Source organism: Molossus molossus, unplaced genomic scaffold (assembly GCF_014108415.1).
Source record: "Molossus molossus isolate mMolMol1 unplaced genomic scaffold, mMolMol1.p scaffold_m16_p_12, whole genome shotgun sequence".
Taxonomy (NCBI): domain Eukaryota; kingdom Metazoa; phylum Chordata; class Mammalia; order Chiroptera; family Molossidae; genus Molossus; species Molossus molossus.
In genome coordinates this window covers 72,625,567-72,644,018 of record NW_023425347.1, presented here as the reverse complement: position 1 = coordinate 72,644,018, position 18,452 = coordinate 72,625,567, and the positions used below count along the sequence as shown (strand labels likewise).

At 54.0% G+C, this 18,452-nt stretch overlaps 2 protein-coding genes and 1 non-coding gene across 6 annotated transcripts; all 3 read left to right on the top strand.

Moving 5' to 3' along the window:
* The first annotated feature begins 2,858 nt into the window (after positions 1-2,858).
* LOC118627449 lies at positions 2,859-3,046 on the top strand. Its single transcript, XR_004959185.1, has one exon. It is a non-coding gene; the product is annotated as a U2 spliceosomal RNA (small nuclear RNA).
* Positions 3,047-4,188: 1,142 nt separating this feature from the next.
* ATP6V0B (ATPase H+ transporting V0 subunit b) lies at positions 4,189-7,430 on the top strand. Of its 2 annotated transcripts, XM_036255857.1 has the most exons (8): positions 4,189-4,348; positions 5,085-5,133; positions 5,357-5,440; positions 5,569-5,646; positions 5,836-5,905; positions 6,017-6,068; positions 6,225-6,415; positions 7,144-7,430. In XM_036255857.1, the coding sequence occupies exons 1-8, from the start codon at positions 4,282-4,284 to the stop codon at positions 7,168-7,170; spliced, it is 618 nt and encodes a 205-aa protein (XP_036111750.1). In that variant the 5' UTR covers positions 4,189-4,281; the 3' UTR covers positions 7,171-7,430. The 2 variants fall into 2 exon arrangements, with proteins under 2 accessions (XP_036111750.1, XP_036111751.1); XM_036255858.1 differs by lacking the exon at positions 5,085-5,133 and having other exon boundaries at positions 4,207-4,348; positions 7,144-7,224.
* Positions 7,431-8,600: 1,170 nt separating this feature from the next.
* Positions 8,601-18,373, top strand: B4GALT2 (beta-1,4-galactosyltransferase 2). Of its 3 annotated transcripts, none has more exons than XM_036257055.1 (8): positions 8,601-8,676; positions 9,536-9,709; positions 10,212-10,567; positions 10,785-11,020; positions 14,179-14,369; positions 14,568-14,690; positions 14,806-14,910; positions 17,504-18,373. In XM_036257055.1, exons 3-8 carry the CDS (start codon positions 10,264-10,266, stop codon positions 17,652-17,654), a joined length of 1,110 nt encoding a protein of 369 aa, XP_036112948.1. In that variant the 5' UTR covers positions 8,601-8,676; positions 9,536-9,709; positions 10,212-10,263; the 3' UTR covers positions 17,655-18,373. The 3 variants fall into 3 exon arrangements, with proteins under 3 accessions (XP_036112948.1, XP_036112950.1, XP_036112949.1); XM_036257056.1 differs by lacking the exon at positions 9,536-9,709 and adding an exon at positions 8,909-9,098 and having other exon boundaries at positions 8,619-8,676; XM_036257057.1 differs by lacking the exon at positions 9,536-9,709 and having other exon boundaries at positions 8,614-8,676.
* Positions 18,374-18,452: the final 79 nt, after the last annotated feature.

Genomic DNA, 18,452 nt, shown 5'->3' with positions numbered 1-18,452 from the left:
TCACTGTTCAGATAGCCAGGTAAGAGGACAGCACAGCTGTAGGACATTTCTGTCATCACAGAAAGTTCTGTTGGACAGTGCTGGTCTGGACTGACTGATTTGTTTCTCAGGGAGATCTGAATTGTATTTGATTGGATTCCTGTCCTCCCAGTTAATTGAGAAGAGAGGCAGTTAAGTAGGCAGTTACCACACAGTGAAACTTCTCTCTGTGAGGAGGGAAGCCCACAGGAGCAGCTGGAGCCTAAAAGAGGCTTCCCAGAAGGGGTGAAACTTAAGCAGAATCTCTTGGAGGAAAAAAAAAAAATCAAGAGAGGAGTTAAAAGGACATTTGGACAAAGGATACACCATGCTTAAACACACAGGCATGAACCAGCATGATGGGTACGTCAAGCAGAGTGGAGTTGCTGGACCCTAACGGTTGAGGGGTGAAGTGAATGAACTCACATCTTCATTCCACACATTTTCTGAGAATCTTGGCAGATTAGCATTGCCCAGGGTGTTGAAGAAACAGGTGAACAATGGAGATGTGGTCCCTACCCTTAGGGATTGCCCAGTCTACTGGTAGAGGCAGATCTGTAAACTTACCATGGTAACTGGGACACGGTAGGCACCAAACATGTATTCTACAAATATGTTTTTTTGTTTTGTAATCGAATTGTTAAATCTTTATGTAAGACACACCTCATAAATACCTGAAGAAAACAATGAAAAATGTAACTTCAATATTATTAAAATGCATATCACTATATAGCAAACCAATACATCAAAATTGGAAGGGCTCAACCAGTTGAGAAATAATATAGTGCAAATGTATAAACATCTTTAAAATATATATAAAATAAAAAGAAAAACATTTGAGTGCAAAAAGCAACACAAAATATGAACAAAGTAAGATATTTAGAAAATGATAAATGGGTATAAATATATAACTAACAAATACTTGTAAAATGGATAAGTTGTTTATAAATAGTAAATATGTAGAAATTAAACATTTTGGCCCAGCTGGGATGGCTCAGTGGTTGAGCATCGACCCATGCACCAGGAGGTCGCCAGTTCAATTCCAGGTCACGGCGCACGCCCAGGTTGTGGGCCAAATTTCCAGTGGGGGGCATGCAGGAGGCAGCCAAGAGATGTTCTCTGTCATTGATGTTTCCATCTCTCTCTCCTTCTCCCTTCATTTCTCTCTAAAATCAATAAAGATAAAAACTTTTAAAAAAATTAAACACTTTATAGATGCAAATTAAGTTAAAATACAAATTTTGTATATGAACTGGAAGAGTTTTTTATTTTTTGTTTTTTATCCTCACCCGAGGACATTTTTTTCATTTTTTGTTCAGATAGAGTGGGAGGGAGAGAGAGGAAGAGAGAGAGAGAAACATCGACATGAAAGGGACACATCGAGTGGTTGTCACCTGCATGACCCAACCAGGGCCGGGGACAAACTGCAACCGAGGTACTTGCCTTTAGCGGGAACCGAACCTGGGTCTCTGGACCACAGGCCAGTGCTCTAACTGCTGAGCCAAACTGGCCAGGGCTGAACTGGGAAGAGTTTAAAAGAATAGAAATATAGGTGATGAGTATGACTAGATATTTTATTTTGTAAATTTAAAATTTTTAAATATCAAAAACAATTTCAACATGTAATCAAAATAATTTTTTTCAATTACAGTTTACTTTTAATATTATTTTGTATTAGTTTCAGTTGTATAGCATAGTGTTTAGACAATCATACTTTACAGAGTGTTCCCCCCATACTTTCAGTACTCATGTGTCACCACACATAGTTATTACAATATTATTGACTATATTCCCTATGCTGTGCTTTACGTCCCCTTGACCATTTTGTAACTATGAATTACAAACATGTATTGAGCACCCACTGTGTGCCAGGCACTGGAAATACAACAGTGAGATCAATAGAAATCCTTTCATGGTGCTTACATTCTCAAGGGTGGGGAGAGATGGATAACCAAAACACTCAGTATGCTAAATGGTGATAAGTGTTATGGAAAAAGAAACCTGGGAAAGGCAGTGTAAGGGAGAGGGGGTGACAATATTAAACAGGATGTTCTCACAAAAGGCCTTTCGAAGGTGAAAGAAGACTGAAGAGGGGACATCTATAATACTGTCAATAATAAAATATATATATATTTTTTAGCCCTGGCCGGTTTGGCTCAGCATTAGAGCATTGGCCCACGGACAGAAGGGTCTCAGGTTTGATTCTTGATCAAGGGCATGTACCTGGGTTGCAGGTTTGATCCCTGGCTCTGGTTGGAGTTGTGTGGGAGGCAACCAATCCATGTGTGTGTCTCTCTCTCTGCCTGCCTCCCACTTCTCTAACAATCAATAGAAAAAATGTCCTCCGGCCATGGCTGGTTTGCTCGGCAGTTAAGAGTGTCAGCCCACGGACCAGAGAGTCCCCAGTTCGGTTCCCGCTAAGGGCATGTACCTCAGTTGCAGTTTGTCCCCTGCCCAGTTGGGGTTGTGTGGGTGGCAACCAGTTGACGTGTCTCTCTCACATCGATGTTTCTCTCTCTTCCTCTCTCTCTCCCTCCCACTCTATCTGAAGATAAATGCAAAAAAGTGTCCTTGGGTGAGGATAAAAAAAAAATTGTCCTCGGGTGAGGATTAACAAACAAAAAGATTGAAAGGAAGTTGTGGAGTGAGCCACATGGATAATTAGGAGAAGCAGAGAGAACAAGTGCAAGGCCAATGCGGTGAAGGTATGGCTGGTATGTTCAAGGAATACCAAGGATTCCAGTGCCAACAAGAAGAGTTAGTGGGGGAGAAATAGAGGTGAAGTCCAGAACCACACTGGTAGAGGCCTAGTAGGTCTTTAAAAGGACTATGGCTGGCCCATCGCTTCTCTGCCTTTTGGCTGAGATCAAGTGTAGGGTCTGTTATCAGTTTGGTGTCTTATGTGTCCTCTATCCGAGGACAATGTATTGAATGGATTTTTGGGATTGGGGGATGGAGTGGGAGCTTGTTCTGTCCGCTTCACGCATCGACCTGGTGTTGTGGTACCTCCAGGAACGGTACACTAAAGAATAATAAATAAATAAATAAATAAATAAATAAATAAATAAATAAACACTGTTTTTTTATTATTGATTTATTTTTGTTACAGATGTTTCTCCTTTTTCCTCCATTGACACCCTCGTCCCCACTCCCCCCAAAATTGTTGTCTATGTCCATTGCATATATGTATATAAGTTCTTTAGTTTATCTTTCCCCCACTCCTCTGAGGTTTGTCAGTCTGATCCCTACCTCTATGTCTCTGGGTCTATTTCGTTCATCAGCCCACCTTGTTCATTATATTCCACAAATAAGTGAGCTCATGTGATATTTGTCTTTCTCAGATTGGCTTATTTCACGTAGCATAATATTCTCCAGGTCCCTCCATGTTGTCTCAAAGGATAAGAGATCTTTCTTTCTTACAGCTGCATAGTACTCCATTGTGTATATGTACCACAGCTTTTTTATCCACTCATCCATTGATGGACACTTGGGCTGTTTCCAGATCGTAGCAACTGTAAATAGTGATAGGGGTACATATATTCTTTCTGATTGGTGTTTCGGGCTTCTTAGAGTATGTTCCTAAAAGTGGGATCACTTAGGTCAAATGGCAATTCAATTTTTAATTTCTTGAGGGAACACCGTAGTGTTTTCCATAGTGGCTGCACCAGTCAAAGGACTATGGCTTTTAGAGTGAAATGGGAGCCACCAGGGCATTTTAAACAGGATAGTGACTGGTGCGGCTGAAGTTTCATAAGGATGACCAGGGCAGGGGCACCACCTTGCCTCGGGGTTAGGGAAGGCTTCCTGGAAGAATGATTTCTGAGGACCAAGCACTAGGAAGCGTGCTTCAGGCAGAGGAAATGGCTGGAGGACTAGAGCAGACACCCGAGCGGAACTGGGTAGGCCGGCGAGGGGGAGGCCGTGGGGTCCGCAGCTCGGAGGCTGAGCCAGCGAGGCCCGCCCGGGCTCCGGTGTAAAGGAGGAGCCGCGAGACACCCGAGAGCTCGCGGTGCTTAGTGGGAAGGGCGCCAGGGCCTCTCCGAAGCCCGAGACCACAACCACCACAATCCTCCGCGCCTGCTGTTCCGGCGCCGCCGAGCCTGAGCCCAGCAGCGGCGCAGAGCCGGGCGGGTCACGTGGGGCTGGCGCGTCACGTGGGCGAGTCAGGTGACGGTGCGGGCCGGCCGACTGCGGGGCGGACGGCGGATACAGGGACGCGGTTTCAGCTCTGCCCCCCGACCCGTGCCCCGCCGTCCTGCCGCCATGACGGGGCTGGCGCTCCTCTACTCCGGGGTCTTCGTGGCCTTCTGGGCCTGCATGGTGGTCGTGGGTGAGGCCGGGCCCTGGCGGGCGGGCCGGCGTCCGGGTCGAGCTGGCCGGCCTGGAGCCCCGCGGGGGGCGTGGGGGCCACGGGGCTGCAGCGCGACTCTGCGCCCGGGCTCCGGGACTTGCCTCGGGCCTGTCGGGGCCTCTGACCCCGACTGAGGAGAACCGGGTGTCCGGCTGCTTGAGGAGGGGCGCGGGCGGGGCAGGTGGGGGCCGCAGGAGCGCCCTGGTCTCTTTCTGTCGGCGTCGGCGTCGGCGTCCCCTCCCCCGGCTCGCGCTGTCGCTCCTCTCGCTCCTGACCGGCCTGCTCGGGTCGGGGCCGGCTGCCCCAGTTCCTCTTTTCGGTCGTGTCCCCCCCCGCCCCCCGCCCCAGTGTGTTGGGTAAACAGCGGCGCGGACTGGGCTGGTGGGATCCGGTGGATCCTGGCCAGGGCGCTCCTGTCTCCCCTCCTCCGTGGTATTCAGGCCTGCGAGCTGCTGCCCAGCAAGGGCCTTGGTCTGGGAGGAGTGTCACCAGTGACATGTTGCTGAGGGAGTGGCGGAAAATGGAAGCTCGAGCAGAGGCTCTGTTGGCAGCCTGCTTTCGCGCGGGGGGCCGGTCCAGGGACTGTCCCTTGACTTGGGTGTAAGCAGACCTTTAAGGAGGTGGCCCATCAGCTGGGCAGCAACTTCCGGTCTCAGTTGGGGAGTTTCTCTCTAGAGAGCAGCCCCTAACCCCTTTTTTTTTCTCACTGCTGCAGGGATCTGCTACACCATTTTTGACTTGGGCTTCCGCTTTGATGTGGCATGGTAAGGGAGGGCAGGGAGAGGATCCCCTGGGAGCTGCTTCCCTGCAGCCCTCCTCTGGTTTGAGCCCGCTCCACCCGTCCCCAGCTGCCTGGGATGTGGACCTTTGTGAGATAGAAGTCTTTTCTTTTAGCAACCACTTCTGGTGGGGTTGGAGGTGTGGGGGAGTGAATTTTGTGCCCACTTCACCAAGGCTGAATTACTGTCCTCCCTGTCTCCACACCAGGTTCCTGACGGAGACTTCCCCCTTCATGTGGTCAAACCTGGGCATTGGCCTAGCTATCTCCCTGTCTGTGGTTGGGGCAGCCTGGTGAGTGTTGGGGTGGCGTGATTTAGGGGAAGGGGGATGAGTCATGGTGTTGGGTCCTTAGTCACCCTGGGGACAGGGGGTGCTGACAAACTTGGCCTGTGCTCATTGGTTTCTTATCCTTCCACCAGGGGCATCTATATTACTGGCTCATCCATCATTGGGGGAGGGGTGAAGGCCCCTAGGATCAAGACCAAGAACCTGGTCAGGTAAGTTAGGGCCCTTGGGAGGCTGTCAGAACCAGCTGCACTGGGAGCTGCCCAATTGTTTGACCTGACATTCTGCTCAGCTTCCTGATAGGGTGGGATGCTAGTGGGCAACTCTGTAAGGAGGAAGGTTGGTTTCTTCCTCATCTCTTTCTCCTCTCAACCCCCTTTGCTCACCACTACCACCACCAGCATCATCTTCTGTGAGGCTGTGGCTATCTACGGCATCATCATGGCAATTGTCATTAGCAACTTGGCTGAGGTATGGAGGACCAGGGTGGGTTGGGCATCCATTCCAGTGTGTTCTGTACATTACTTGGGGAATGGAGAGGGGTGTAAGGGTGCTTTCTGATTACTTCTCTGCCTTCCTCAGCCTTTCAGTGCCACTGACCCCAAAGCCATTGGCCATCGAAACTATCATGCAGGTAGGTGGGTATGTGAAGGCAAAAAGCTAGGGCACTTGCTTTCCCCTTCTCACCCCCAATTTAGACTCCTCATTTTGATATTCTGTCACCTACTTCGGCCTGGTTTGCACAGTTGGGCTGGTGATTGGCCTCAGTGCTCCCTTTCTATCCCTCCAGGCTACTCCCTTTTTGGAGCTGGCCTCACAGTGGGCCTGTCTAACCTCTTCTGTGGAGTCTGCGTGGGCATTGTGGGCAGTGGAGCCGCCCTGGCTGATGCACAGAACCCCAGCCTCTTTGTGAAGATTCTTATCGTGGAGATCTTTGGCAGTGCCATCGGGCTCTTTGGGGTCATTGTTGCGATCCTTCAGGTGCTGAATACTGGGGAGCCTCTGCACTTGTCCCTAACCCAGCCTCACCCTCCTTCCACAGAAGCTACAGTGCTCCCATCTCCACCTGTAACCATTGAACCCCTGAACAGCTTTCACCACTTCATTCCCATCTGGTTTTCTCCCTTTGAAGCTTTCAATTTAATTTTGTTTCTAATCTGGAAACACTAACAACTCTCTGCCCCCCCTCCCCCTTTGTGTCTGTATGTTTCATTTAGTCTCTCTCCTTTTGCTTGTCTGTATGGGTTGGGATCTTGTCTGTGTCCAGATCACTCTGTCTCAGCATGCTTGCCTGTTTAGCAGGGCCTGTGTGTATCTGTGCTGTCAGTTGGACAGCATGTCTGAATTGTGTGTGTCTTATTGGTCTAACAGTGTGTGAGTTTGTGGCTAATGATCAGCTGGGGGATCTGAGGGTGACTGTGGGTGCTTGACTGAGGTGACTCTTGGTGACTGGCACTGTCTATATGCCTTTTCTCTTCATCTATCTGTCCCACAGCCTAAGTGTGGTTGTCTGATTGTCCCTATTCTGTGTTATTCTGTCAGAATATCTGTGTTATTCTGTCATAGCATATCCATTTTGGTCCAGTCATTCATCTGTTGTCATCTGTTCATCTCACCATGAGTGTGATAGGTCTGATTTTCTGTTTTTTGTCACTGTCTTATTTGTTCTTCTGTCTCTAACTGATTTTTCCTGTTATTTTTTTTTGCAGACCTCAAGAGTGAAGATGGGTGACTAAATTATCTGAGTGGGTGGGGCCGTGCCCTACTCTTATTTATTTGTGGTTTTCCTGGGACAGCTGGAGCTGTGCCCCTTTCATAGGGCTTGGTGTTCTGGGCCCTCCCTGCCTGTCAACTTGGAGGCACTGCCTGGCTGGATCCTCCATGTGGGGAGTGGGCTGCTAATGACTGTGCAGCTGTGCACCTGTGTCCCACTTCCACCCCCCAACCTGTCTTCCCAGTGTTTGTGAAATAAATAATGTGATATTTGTCTGGGTCAGTGCCGCTTTTGTTGTCCTCATTCATCACCTTTCACAGAAGGGTAAACAGGCCCACGGGCCTCAACCTCATGCCACCCTCTTGCCACTCATACATACTGTCTCTGCTCTGGATAAAACTGGCTCCTGGGTGGGAGTAATACTGGGCTGAGGACTCTGTACCCCCTACTCTGTATTGAAGGGCATGAGGGTGGGGGGTATGGGCCCAAGTGTTTGTCTGCAGGAGAATGGGGAGTGCCCTAGTCCCAAGCTCTTGGGGCTCTGACTGCAAAATCCAAATTGGCCATATATACTTACTGGTTCTACCTTTAGGCATCCATCACTTCCTACCCTTTTGGGCTTGGAGCTCATTCATTTGCCTCCACCTACCCCAGCACCATCTGCCAGTGACTAGTTCGATCCCTTGTTCCTAGGGCCTTGTCCAGCTCCTCCCACTACTGTCCAGTCTAAGCCAACCTCCTGTGACTTTTGAAACCCAGCCACCTCTAGGCCCGAGCCACAAACTTTTGTCCATGCCTTTAAGGGTCCTGCCCAACTAGCGCACCCTCCGCTGGCCCCTGGCAGACCGTTAATAATGCTCCTATCAAGGAGTTGCTATATCGCTAACCTCCTTGCCCTAGTCAGCCCCTTCTTTGGCCAAGTTCTCGCTCCAACCAGACCCCGCTCCTCCGTGATGGGATTGACCTATCCACACCCTCTCTGGTCCGGACCTCGAATCCAACCCCTAGGATGAGCCTGACCGATTTCTTACGCCCCTCCTGGGTCCAGTGCCACCTACGTCCCCTCGCTTGGCCGCGGGCAGGAGCGGGAGTCAGAGGCGCGCAGCGGGTGCGGGCGCGCTGGAGGCGGGGGCCGCGGGTGCGCGCGCGCGGGTGCGCCGGCCGGGCCTGCCCCTCCGAGGCGCCGTAGCGCGGGAGGGAGGTGGCGGCACTGTGGTCCATCGGCCCGCGGGTCCGTGGGTCTGCCCGGCCGCCCGGCCCCGCCCTGTCCCCCGGGCAGCTCCTCACCATGGCCCGAGGTGGCGGCGGGAGGCGGCCCGGGGGCCGCGGGGGCCGCTGACCTGGCGGCGGGAGGCGGCGGGGCCCGGCCATGGGGGACGGAGCCGTCTGCAGCCGCCGGAGCCGGGAAGCCAGCCCCAGCCAGAACAGCGCCCCCTGCTGAGCGCCGGGTGAGAGGGGGGCGCGCGCAGCCCCCAGCGCCGGGGCCCGAGATTCCAGACCCGGCCCCGCGATCCCCGCCCAGGACCCGGTGAGAGAAGCGCTAGCGGCCAGATCCCGGCCTTAGCGTTACCCCACCCCACCCCCATCCCTCGGCTCTCCCCCGGGCTCCTCTGCCCGCCCCCAGCCAGCCTCCTTTATTGTCCCTGCTCACCCCGACCTCGTGGTGTGGTGAGGGGAGGCGCTCCACTCACATTTCCCCTTTGCCTCGGCCCCCCGCCCCACATCCACTCCCCCAGTCCACGCCCCCCCCCCAACCCCAGGCTCCACACCCTCCGGGTCTTTGCTGCCTCCCCCGTCCCGGGGTGCCACGTGTTCAGGCAGCTCAGCTTTCCAGCCCTGCACAAACGAATCTCGCTGGGTGGTCAGCCTGACCCAGAACCCCTGCCCGGAGGAGGGATGGGAATGTTTGCACGTGGGGCCAGGTGTTGTGCGACGCCCGGGAGCTTGTAGGTATGGCTGTGTAAGTGCAGGATCAGCGGCTTTGTTTGTGAGTGTGTAACTCGTTTACTGTCATCTGGGTGTGTCTGTATGTAGTTCTGTGTGTGTCTGAGTGCAGGTGACTATAGCTGGGACCAAGAGTGTCTGTATGGTTGTGTGATACTGTGTATCTGTGAGTGAGGCTCACCTTGCAACCTGAAGCACTGCTAGAAGTGGCCACAGAAGTCTTGCTGCTGTGTTAGAACCACAGCTGGAGCTGTGACCCAGGCAAGACCCTTTCCTGCCATGCCAAGTGCTGCACCTCTGTCTCCAGGGCTCAAGTGTTCCCCGTTCTGAGAATCAGAACCAGCAGTGATAGGCAGGCCCCAGAGAGTTCATACCCAGTCCTTGAGGTCTTATAGAGGGGTGTCCTGTGCCCCACCCTGTATTTTGACCTCTTGCTCCAGAAGGAAGGGATCCCATAAACATCCTGTATTTGGGCCATCTGGACGCTGAGGGCCACTTCCCAGCCTGGTTCCAGCTGGCCTGGCCTGCTTGCCACTGGGACGTGTTTGACCAAACCACTGCCCACCATGTTCCTGGGAGGACTAAGTGAAGTCATGAGTACAAAGCACTCCTGCATGGTAGGTGCTCAGTAAATGGTCTCCCTTCCCCAGACCACAAGTCCTGGGATGAGGATGCTGCCCTGTGGGGTGTCTGTTCTCTGGGGCACAGGTACACATGTGGTTCTGAAGGTACACGTGTTTCCATGTTTAGGTATGAACCAATGTGGTCACAGGTCACATGGCCAAGTTCCTGGGAATACATGGGTGTATGTGTGTATGTGAAGTTGTGCAATAAGGGCATGTACCTGAGTGTGAGGGTGTGTCTGAGGCTGTGCTTGCGTGTGTGTGTGCATGTGTGGGTAAGTACTCAGGTGTATGAAGATGTGTGAGTAGTGAGTTGCCAGGGATTGTGTCTGTGTCTGTTTGCAGGTAGAATGTGAGTCCATGAGTGTCAGAGGGTATAAGTAGGAAAGTGTGAGGATGCAGGTCCATGAGTGTGAGCGGCGGGCAGGGGGCGGGTGGGTTGCCTGGCCCATCCAGCCCTGACTGGCTGGGTCGGTTTCTTTCTACCTTTGCTCAGGCCGGCAGCCGGATGCCCGGGCCCATTGGGCGGGCCGGAGGCCGCCTGCGGGATGAGCAGACTGCTGGGGGGGACGCTGGAGCGCGTCTGCAAGGCCGTGCTCCTTCTCTGCCTGCTGCACTTTCTCGTGGCTGTCATCCTCTACTTTGACGTCTATGCCCAGCACCTGGCCTTCTTCAGCCGCTTCAGTGCCCGAGGCCCTGCCCGTGTCCTTCACCCAGCTGCCAGCAGCAGCACCAACTGCTCCCGGCTAAACACCACTGCCCCCAGCTCTGGACTTCCTGAGGCCCCCAGTGTCCGGCCTGGCTCCACAGCTCCCAACCTGCCGCCCTGTCCTGACTCGCCACCTGGTCTTGGTGAGCCTGCAGGGTAGGGCCTGCCTGTAGGGGTGGGCAGAGGACCTAACCATTTTGACTGGGGGAATGGAGTCTTGTCCAATGGGGTGCCAAGGGTCCAGGTCTGCTGTGAGAGGGCTATTCCTCGGGTTCCCTTGCCCACCCCCAGGCTGAGGGAGAGGGCTGGTGTCCCTGGATTCTGATGAAGGCCTGATTCCTGCCACCGTCCTGCCTGCAGTGGGCCGACTGCTGATTGAGTTCACCTCACCCATGCCACTGGAGCGGGTGCAGAGGGAGAACCCAGGTGTGCTCCTGGGTGGCCGCTATACACCGCCCGACTGCACCCCAGCCCAGACCGTGGCAGTCATCATCCCTTTTCGACACCGGGAGCACCACCTACGCTACTGGCTCCACTATCTGCACCCCATTCTGAGACGACAGCGGCTGCGCTATGGCATCTATGTCATCAACCAGGTGTGCTGTCTATGACCCCCCACGCTGGGTACTGGTCACCAGGGAACCCACAGGCTCCTGTGGGTGTGGAGCCCATGTGCCTGTTGGTGTATATGTAGGTTTGGGGGCATTTGTGGTCCTTGTTTGACGATGGTTGTGTGGATATGTGGATTACCTGCGGGGATGCATGTATGTCACTGTGCACACAGGAAGGTTTATGTACGTGTGAAGGGGAATACATGTGTGTGAATGTTGGTATGCACACCAGCAGGTGTGTGCATGGTCTTAATGGGGATGAGCCCCATTGTCTGCCTTCGGTGGGCCCCATTCTGTGGTGGTGGAGGCCTAGGGTCCGCTGGCTATGAGGAGATGTTGAGGGCCTGAGGAGAAAAATTAGCTCCTGAAAGAGGTATGAAGTCTACCCTAGGGCCAGTGCTGATCCCAGCTGAAGCCCAGGAACTCAGCTCAGTGTCAGCCCTGCCATGGGCCTGGCCAGGGCTGGCTACCGGAGCCTAGAGAGGATCTGACTTAGGCCCTCCTTCCCGCAGAGAACTCCCAGGCTTGGACTTGGATCCCTGGAGACTCCAGGACGATGCTGTGTGTCTGGAGTTGGAGCAGGGGGCTGTGGGAGCACAAGGGACCCCGTCTAGCCCTTGGCTTGGGAAGTGACAATGGAGATGGGTCTTGAGGGATGACTAGGCATCAGCTGGCAGAGGACTGGAGGAAGCAGGCATTCTGAGCAGAGGGACCTGGAGGTCCCAGCAAAGGAACTGGTCTCGTGTGTTCAGGAATTGTTGGCTGAGGTGTGGGGTCCAAAACGAAGGGTGGGTAACACATGTTTGGCTGGAGGAGCTGATGGAGGCCAGTTCCATAAGGGTCTTAGGAGGCATGTCAAGCACTTGAAACCCAGTCTAAAGGTGATGGGGCACCATTGTAAGGTTTTAAGCAGGGAGCAAAGTGTGTGTTTGCTTAAAGATCACTCCAATTGCATGTGGAGAACGAACTGGAAGTGGGAGACTAGAGGCAGGGTGACTAGTGGGAAGAGGCTGTAATGTTGAGGAGAGAAATGGGAGATGCACGTGAGTCGGGCATGTTGTGGGATTGAAGGGAAAGATGTGACATGGTGGTGGAGGGTAAGGAAAGGGAGGTGCCAGGACAGCTTGAGTGCTTCTGTCTTGGCTGTTTGCCGAATGGATGGCTGCACCTGGGAGCAGGGTGGAAACCCAGGAGCTGGACCAGGTCTGGGGGAGCGTGACTCTGAATTCTTTTCTGCGTGCAATGAGTCGAGTGCCTCGGGGAAGTGTGAGAGGAGCAGGCAGTTGGACAAATGAATTGACCTAGGAGTGAGGTCTGAGGTGGAGAGAGGGATCTGGGAGCCACCAGCATGTCGATGGTCCTTAAGACCAGTAATGCCCGACCTGCCCAGGAAGCATGGCACCTGAGAGGAGAAAGCCAGCGTAAGAGACGGGTGGAGAAAGAGAGAGGTCGCCACAGAGGCTGCTGAGGTCGGCAAGAAAGGGTTGAGGAGACCCAGGAGGGGGCAGTGTGCTGGAAGCCCAGAAATAAGTGTCAAGAAGGAAGTGTGGCAAGTGCGTGAGCACTGCCGGGGGAGGAAGGAAGGATGTGGCCCAAGAAGCGTCCAGTGGATTTAGCAACAAGGTGGGCCCAGCAAGAGCCATTTCAGGGGCATGGTGGGGGTGGAAGCAGATTGCAGTGGGTTGAAGAAAGAATCAGATTTGACAAAATGGAAATAGGCAATTGGAGACAACTCCTTAAAAAAACAAAACAAAACAAAAATCCCTCTGTCAACAAGGGAAGGCAAAAGGTAGGGCAGTGGCTAGAGGGAGGTTTTCTCTGCCAGGTGGGAGAGTTGAGGACGCTGTATGCCCTGTGGCAGGAACCTGGGCTCCTGGCTGGTGGGGTTGGGAAGGAGTTCTGATGAGCCGGGAGATAATGGACAGTTGCTGCAAGGGCTAAGGGGAGAAAAGGTGCAGGGGGAGAAAGGAAGAGAGCAAGTGTGGCTGGGCAGTTCAGGGTTCCAGGGCAGCAGCTTCCACCCCATCAGGCCCAAGCTGGCTGGTGGAGAGGAAGGGCTCCTATTCCTTCTCTCCCAGAAGGGCCCACTCAGAGACCCCCCTACAGGAGCCTCTCTGGGCTCCAGCCTGGGACCCCAGGCTCACTGGACCATGAGTGCCTTTATTTTTTTTATTTTTTAATCTTCACCTGAGGATATTTTTCCATTTATTGTCAGATGGAGTGGGAGAGAGGGAGAGAGAGGAAGAGAGAGAGAAACATCGATGTGAGAGAGACACATCGACTGGTTGCCTCCCACCCAGGGCTGCAGACAAAACGCAACCGAGGTACGTGCCCTTCACCGGAATTGAACCTGCGACTCATTGGTCCGTGGCTCTAACCGCTGAGCCAAACCGGCCAGTGCAACATGACTGCTTTTAGAGCCCGTGCTTGTCCTTTTGTTGGGAGACAAGAGAACCTGGCCCGGTTCTGTCCTGGTCTCGAGGCTCCTCAGGGAGCCAGAGGGGACAGGTGGCTGAGGCATGGTAGCTCAGTCCCCATGGTTTCTGGTCATTTGGGGCATCTGTTGTTCGTCTCGCTTGGTGACCGTGCTCAGCAGGGCTGCCGTGTGCTCAGGGCTGCTCATCTCCAGGATCCCCAGTGGCACAAAGAAGACGCCTGGCACAAAGACCAGGGCCACGGGGCACGTTTGAGTGAAGGGCTGATTGGAATAAGAGCTCTGAATCACAGTTTAAGTGGACACTGGCCTGCGTGAAGCGCACAGGAGGGAATGAGTAATGATACTGCGGCGGGGAGGTTTGGTCAGCGAGGCCTTCCAGACATGAGTTTGACAAGCAGAGGAGAGCATTCCAGGCAGGGGGAACTGCTGACACCAAGGCCAAGGCAAGAAAGTCTGGCTTGTTCTGGGGCCACTGAGGAGTGTAGTGTAGCTGGGCCTTGGCATCTGAGGGCAGTGGCCAGAGAGGAGACAAGCCAAATCATGGAAGGCCTTGGAAGGAACTTGACCCGATCCTTGGAGTTTGCAGGAGCCACGTGGGGTTGGAGGTGGGCAGTAGGTCAATGGGGAGCACTCTGGACAGCGCTAAACTGGCAGGTGCTTGCCAGTCCCAGGCCCAGAGCTGACCTGTCCCCTCCACCGACCCCAGCATGGTGAGGACACCTTCAACCGGGCCAAGCTGCTCAATGTGGGCTTCCTAGAGGCTCTGAAGGAAGATGCCACCTATGACTGCTTCATCTTCAGTGACGTGGACCTGGTCCCCATGGATGACCGCAACCTGTACCGCTGCGGTGACCAGCCCCGCCACTTCGCCATTGCCATGGACAAATTTGGCTTCCGGTGAGAGTTCCCCTTTCAGCTGGACCCGGAACTCCCCACACCCATTGTGCCCACTTTCCCCACCACGCCCAGGCCCTCACTCCCAGCCCCAGTGTCCCCCTTGCTCCTGTCCCTGGGCACACTCTCCTCCACCCCATCCCCACCCTCCATCTGGAATCCCCTCGGCCCCTCACTGACGCCTGCCATCCCACACAACAGGCTGCCCTATGCTGGCTACTTTGGAGGTGTGTCAGGTCTGAGCAAAGCCCAGTTTCTGAGGATCAATGGCTTCCCCAACGAGTACTGGGGCTGGGGTGGTGAGGATGACGACATCTTCAACCGGTGAGTAGGGGCGGGTTGGTGAATAGCCTGGGTACGTGAGAGGGCGTGGTGCAGACTGGGTGGGGCTCCTTGCCCTTCCTGGTGCCTGCTCCAGTCCATCTGTCCCTGTTCGCAGGATCTCCCTGACTGGGATGAAGATCTCACGCCCAGACATCCGCATAGGCCGCTACCGCATGATCAAGCACGACCGGGACAAGCATAACGAGCCCAACCCTCAGAGGTGACCCCCAGCGCTCCTGACCCCATGGGCCCCTAACCCCAGACTCCTTGGGATGACCCCCAGTGCTGTGGATCCCCAGAGGTGATCCCAAGGCCCCTAACCCTTGACACTTAGAGATGAATCTCCGCATCTCTGATCTCTGTTCCCCACCCCCCAGTTCAGCCTCAGCCCGGACAGCTCTCGCCCCTGGCCTGGTTTCCTAATGCAGACGGCAATGTAAAGGCAGGGCTCAAATCGTCACTGAGCAGATTGCATTCCCATCAGTGTCCTTGCAGATCTCACTTGTGCCGGAGCAGATAGGATGAGAGCTTGCTGGGCTCAGCTCCTGGGGTGCGGCCCAACAAAAGTGGCCTGAGCACTGGGCGTTGGGGTGGGGGTTGGAAAGAGAGTACTGACCCCTCTGAGATTGGAGTAGGCGGCTCTGTCTCTGAGGATATAGCAACATTTGGTGTCTGGTGCTGGCTGGGAGAAGTGCCTGAGAGCATGCGAAATGGAGATGAGGGCTTCCTGACACTGTTCAGGGACTGTCTGGTGCCAGACCTTGCGGGGGAGAAGGGCCCAGCGCTGAGTTTCCCACATGAAGCTCATTCTAGGGAGGCAGGCAGGCAGTTGCGGCACAAGGGGATCAGGGCAAGGTGCTGTCCTGCAGAGTGATGGTGGGAGGCTTCCTGGAGGATGAGATAGTAAACTGGAGTTTGACAGGAGCTATTCATTCAGTAAATATTTGTCACACATCTGCCTTGGGCACAGTGCTGTATTCACCAGGCTAATGGAGGAGGCCAGTTTGGATAAAAGGAAATAGCATGTGTAGGGGTCTGGAATGTGAACGTGCATGGTATATGCTGAGAGTCCGAAACTCATGGGTGTTAAAGCTTCTGAGGGCTGAGACTGATGATAGAGAGGGTCGTAGCTGGGTGTTCGGGGTCTCAAATCCCAGATTGGCAGTTTCACTTTTGTCCTGGGGCTTTGGGGAGTCATGGAAGGGCTTTACACAGAGAAGGAGCAAGATCAGATTTGGGCTTGGAAGAATCACCTTTGGAGCTTGAAGAAGGTGAAGGGCTGGCAGAGCTGTTGGGTGGAGCCAGAGGGAAGCTGACCAGGCCTGAGGGAATCGGGGGGCCCCAGGGGTATACTGGGCATGAGGCTGCTGTGCCCTAGCTGGAGCTCAGGGTATAAGAGTGGGGGAGTGCCACAGTAATGTAGGGGTGACGTTTGGCAGAAGCATGAAGCACCAGGTGCCCAGGGAGCTGATAAAAAAGCTGTTCAGATAAACATCATGGTGGGCAAGGAAGAGACAACAGACAGAGAACAGGGCTTCAGAGCATCCTATAGAGTGCTCAGTGTTGGGATGGCTGCAGAGAGGGATCCGAGGGATCTGAGCTGAGCTCAGAAGGACTGGCAGGACCCAACCAGTAGGGATGAGGATGGGAGTGGAGCGCTGCTGGAAGCACGTGCCAGGAGCCTTGTTCCCGGTTCAGGAATAGCCGTCATCAGTTAGTGATGTGCGCCTTGGGTGGGGAAGTGGCAAGACAGTAAGACATTCTGGTGAAAGGCACTCTGGAGGATGATTCCATCGACCTTGCTGCTTTTGCCTCAAATCTAGTTCTGAATTCTTCTTCCCCTCACCCTACATTTCCCAATCATCAGCAAGTCATATCAAAGCCACCTACAAACACATCTGAGCCCATCCACTTTTCCCTTTACTACCTCTTTGCCTGGACTACAGTGATTTCTCACTGGTTTCCCTGCTTCCCGCTTGCCCTTCTGTAGTTCGTGTCCCCCAAACGGATAAAAATGCCTCAGTGTCTTCTCACTCACAGAATAAATAAAACTACTTCCTCTGACAGAGACCTGCCCATGCATGCTGTAACCTCTGAGCTAATCTTACTGTGTTTCTTCCCTTGGCCCGTTAGGATCTAGCTACTCAGCTGTGCAAATTCCCATTCCCAGTTTAGGGTCAGCAGGTGCTGCTCCCTCTGCCTGGAATGCTGTCCCCTCTGCTGTCAGTTTGATGTCACATCCTCACCCCTTCTAAGTCAATCTTCTTGGTCTCCCTCTCCCATGTCCCTTAGCACTCTGATGTGTTTCTTGTCTGTTACCTGTCTCCCCTGGTGGCATAGACTTGCCACGAAAGGAAGGTCCTTGCTGTCCTGTTTATGGTTGTGTCTGGTACTTCTAGTAGAGCCTGGCACATGAGGACTGCTCAATAAATAAATAGTGGAGTGACTAAAGGATGAGGAACAGAGAAAACGGCACAGAGGTGATGGGTTTGGGGAGTAAAGATGACACATGTGATACAGGACACATTGCATTTGAGGTGTCTACAGGATGCCCCATGTCTGGGTCTAAAGCTTAGAAGGAAGGTCTGAGATGAAAGACTTGTGAGGATGTCACAATTCTGGACTCAAGGGGGTGAGATCCCCGTTTTGAGGGCAGATACAAGAGCAAAAAAGTTCCAGGCAGGTGGAGGGTGGATTGGTGGCAAGGAGAACCGAGTCACCCCTGGAAGAAGCCAGGATGACTTGACCCTTAGCCCCAGAAATATTGGGCTTGGCGGCTAGCCTTGAACTGGATTCAATTCCATCCTATCTAGGTTTACCAAGATTCAAAATACGAAGCTGACCATGAAGCGGGACGGCATCGGGTCAGTGCGGTATCAGGTCTTAGAGGTATCTCGTCAACCGCTCTTCACCAACATCACAGTGGACATTGGACGGCCCCCATCATGGCCCCCTCGGGGCTGACACTAAAGGACAAAGGCTCCTGTGCCAAGGATTGCCGGCCAGAGGACTGACCTACAGCCTGGCTGGCAGCTGCTCTGTTGGGGGATCCCCCAGGACTGAGACTGTGGGCTCTGTTTCTGAGGGTCTTCAGTAGGCCCCCCAGCTGCACCTGGAAGTTTCAGAACCTACTTTGGGGGGCTTCCATCCTGAGCAGGCCCCTCAAGTGTGGCCCTCTGGGGTCATCCCTCTTTGCCACTCCCTCCCCAGCCCAGCCCCCCTCACTGTCAGGATCGGGCCAGCCCCTGCACTGCCTCACCGAGTGGCCTGGGCTAGGTCACTCCACCTCTCTGTGCCTCAGTTTCCCCTCCCTTGAGTCCCCTAGGGCCTGGAAGAATGGGAGGTGTGACTAGGGTGTAGTGCCACTTCCAGGGGGGACTTCTCAGACCTGGGGATCCCCCCTGCTCCCAGGGGAGGGGAAACCTTTTTCATTCAACATTGTAGGGGGCAAACTCTGGTGGTCCGCTCCTGAGGAGCAGCCCCAGGAGGGGACCAGAGGGGGTGCTGTGCTACTGCCTGGGATTTGGGGGTTGGGCTTTGCATGGGTGGCAGGTGGGGCTTGGATCAGTCAGTCTGGTTCCCACCTCTCTGTCTCAGAGAGAAGGCAGTAGCCCCAGGGCCGGCTCGTGTTTGTATATTGCACAGAAACTTGTGTGGGTGCTTTAGTAAAAAACGTGAATGGAGCAGTCCCTTTGTCTGTTTGGGGATGAGAATCCGGGTCCCTGGATCTAGACCCTGGGTGTGTTGTGGGAGGGCGCCTGG

What these genes read in the sequence shown, in the direction of transcription:
- ATP6V0B (XM_036255857.1), top strand. Translation starts at nt 4,282, where the DNA reads ATGACGGGGCTGGCGCTCCTCTACTCCGGGGTCTTCGTGGCCTTCTGG. An exon ending in TCTGTGGTTGGGGCAGCCTG is followed by an intron (nt 5,441 to 5,568) that starts GTGAGTGTTGGG and finishes TCCTTCCACCAG; the next exon opens with GGGCATCTATATTACTGGCT. An exon ending in TCATTAGCAACTTGGCTGAG is followed by an intron (nt 5,906 to 6,016) that starts GTATGGAGGACC and finishes TGCCTTCCTCAG; the next exon opens with CCTTTCAGTGCCACTGACCC.
- B4GALT2 (XM_036257055.1), top strand. Translation starts at nt 10,264, where the DNA reads ATGAGCAGACTGCTGGGGGGGACGCTGGAGCGCGTCTGCAAGGCCGTG. An exon ending in ATGGACAAATTTGGCTTCCG is followed by an intron (nt 14,370 to 14,567) that starts GTGAGAGTTCCC and finishes CCCACACAACAG; the next exon opens with GCTGCCCTATGCTGGCTACT. An exon ending in GATGACGACATCTTCAACCG is followed by an intron (nt 14,691 to 14,805) that starts GTGAGTAGGGGC and finishes CCCTGTTCGCAG; the next exon opens with GATCTCCCTGACTGGGATGA.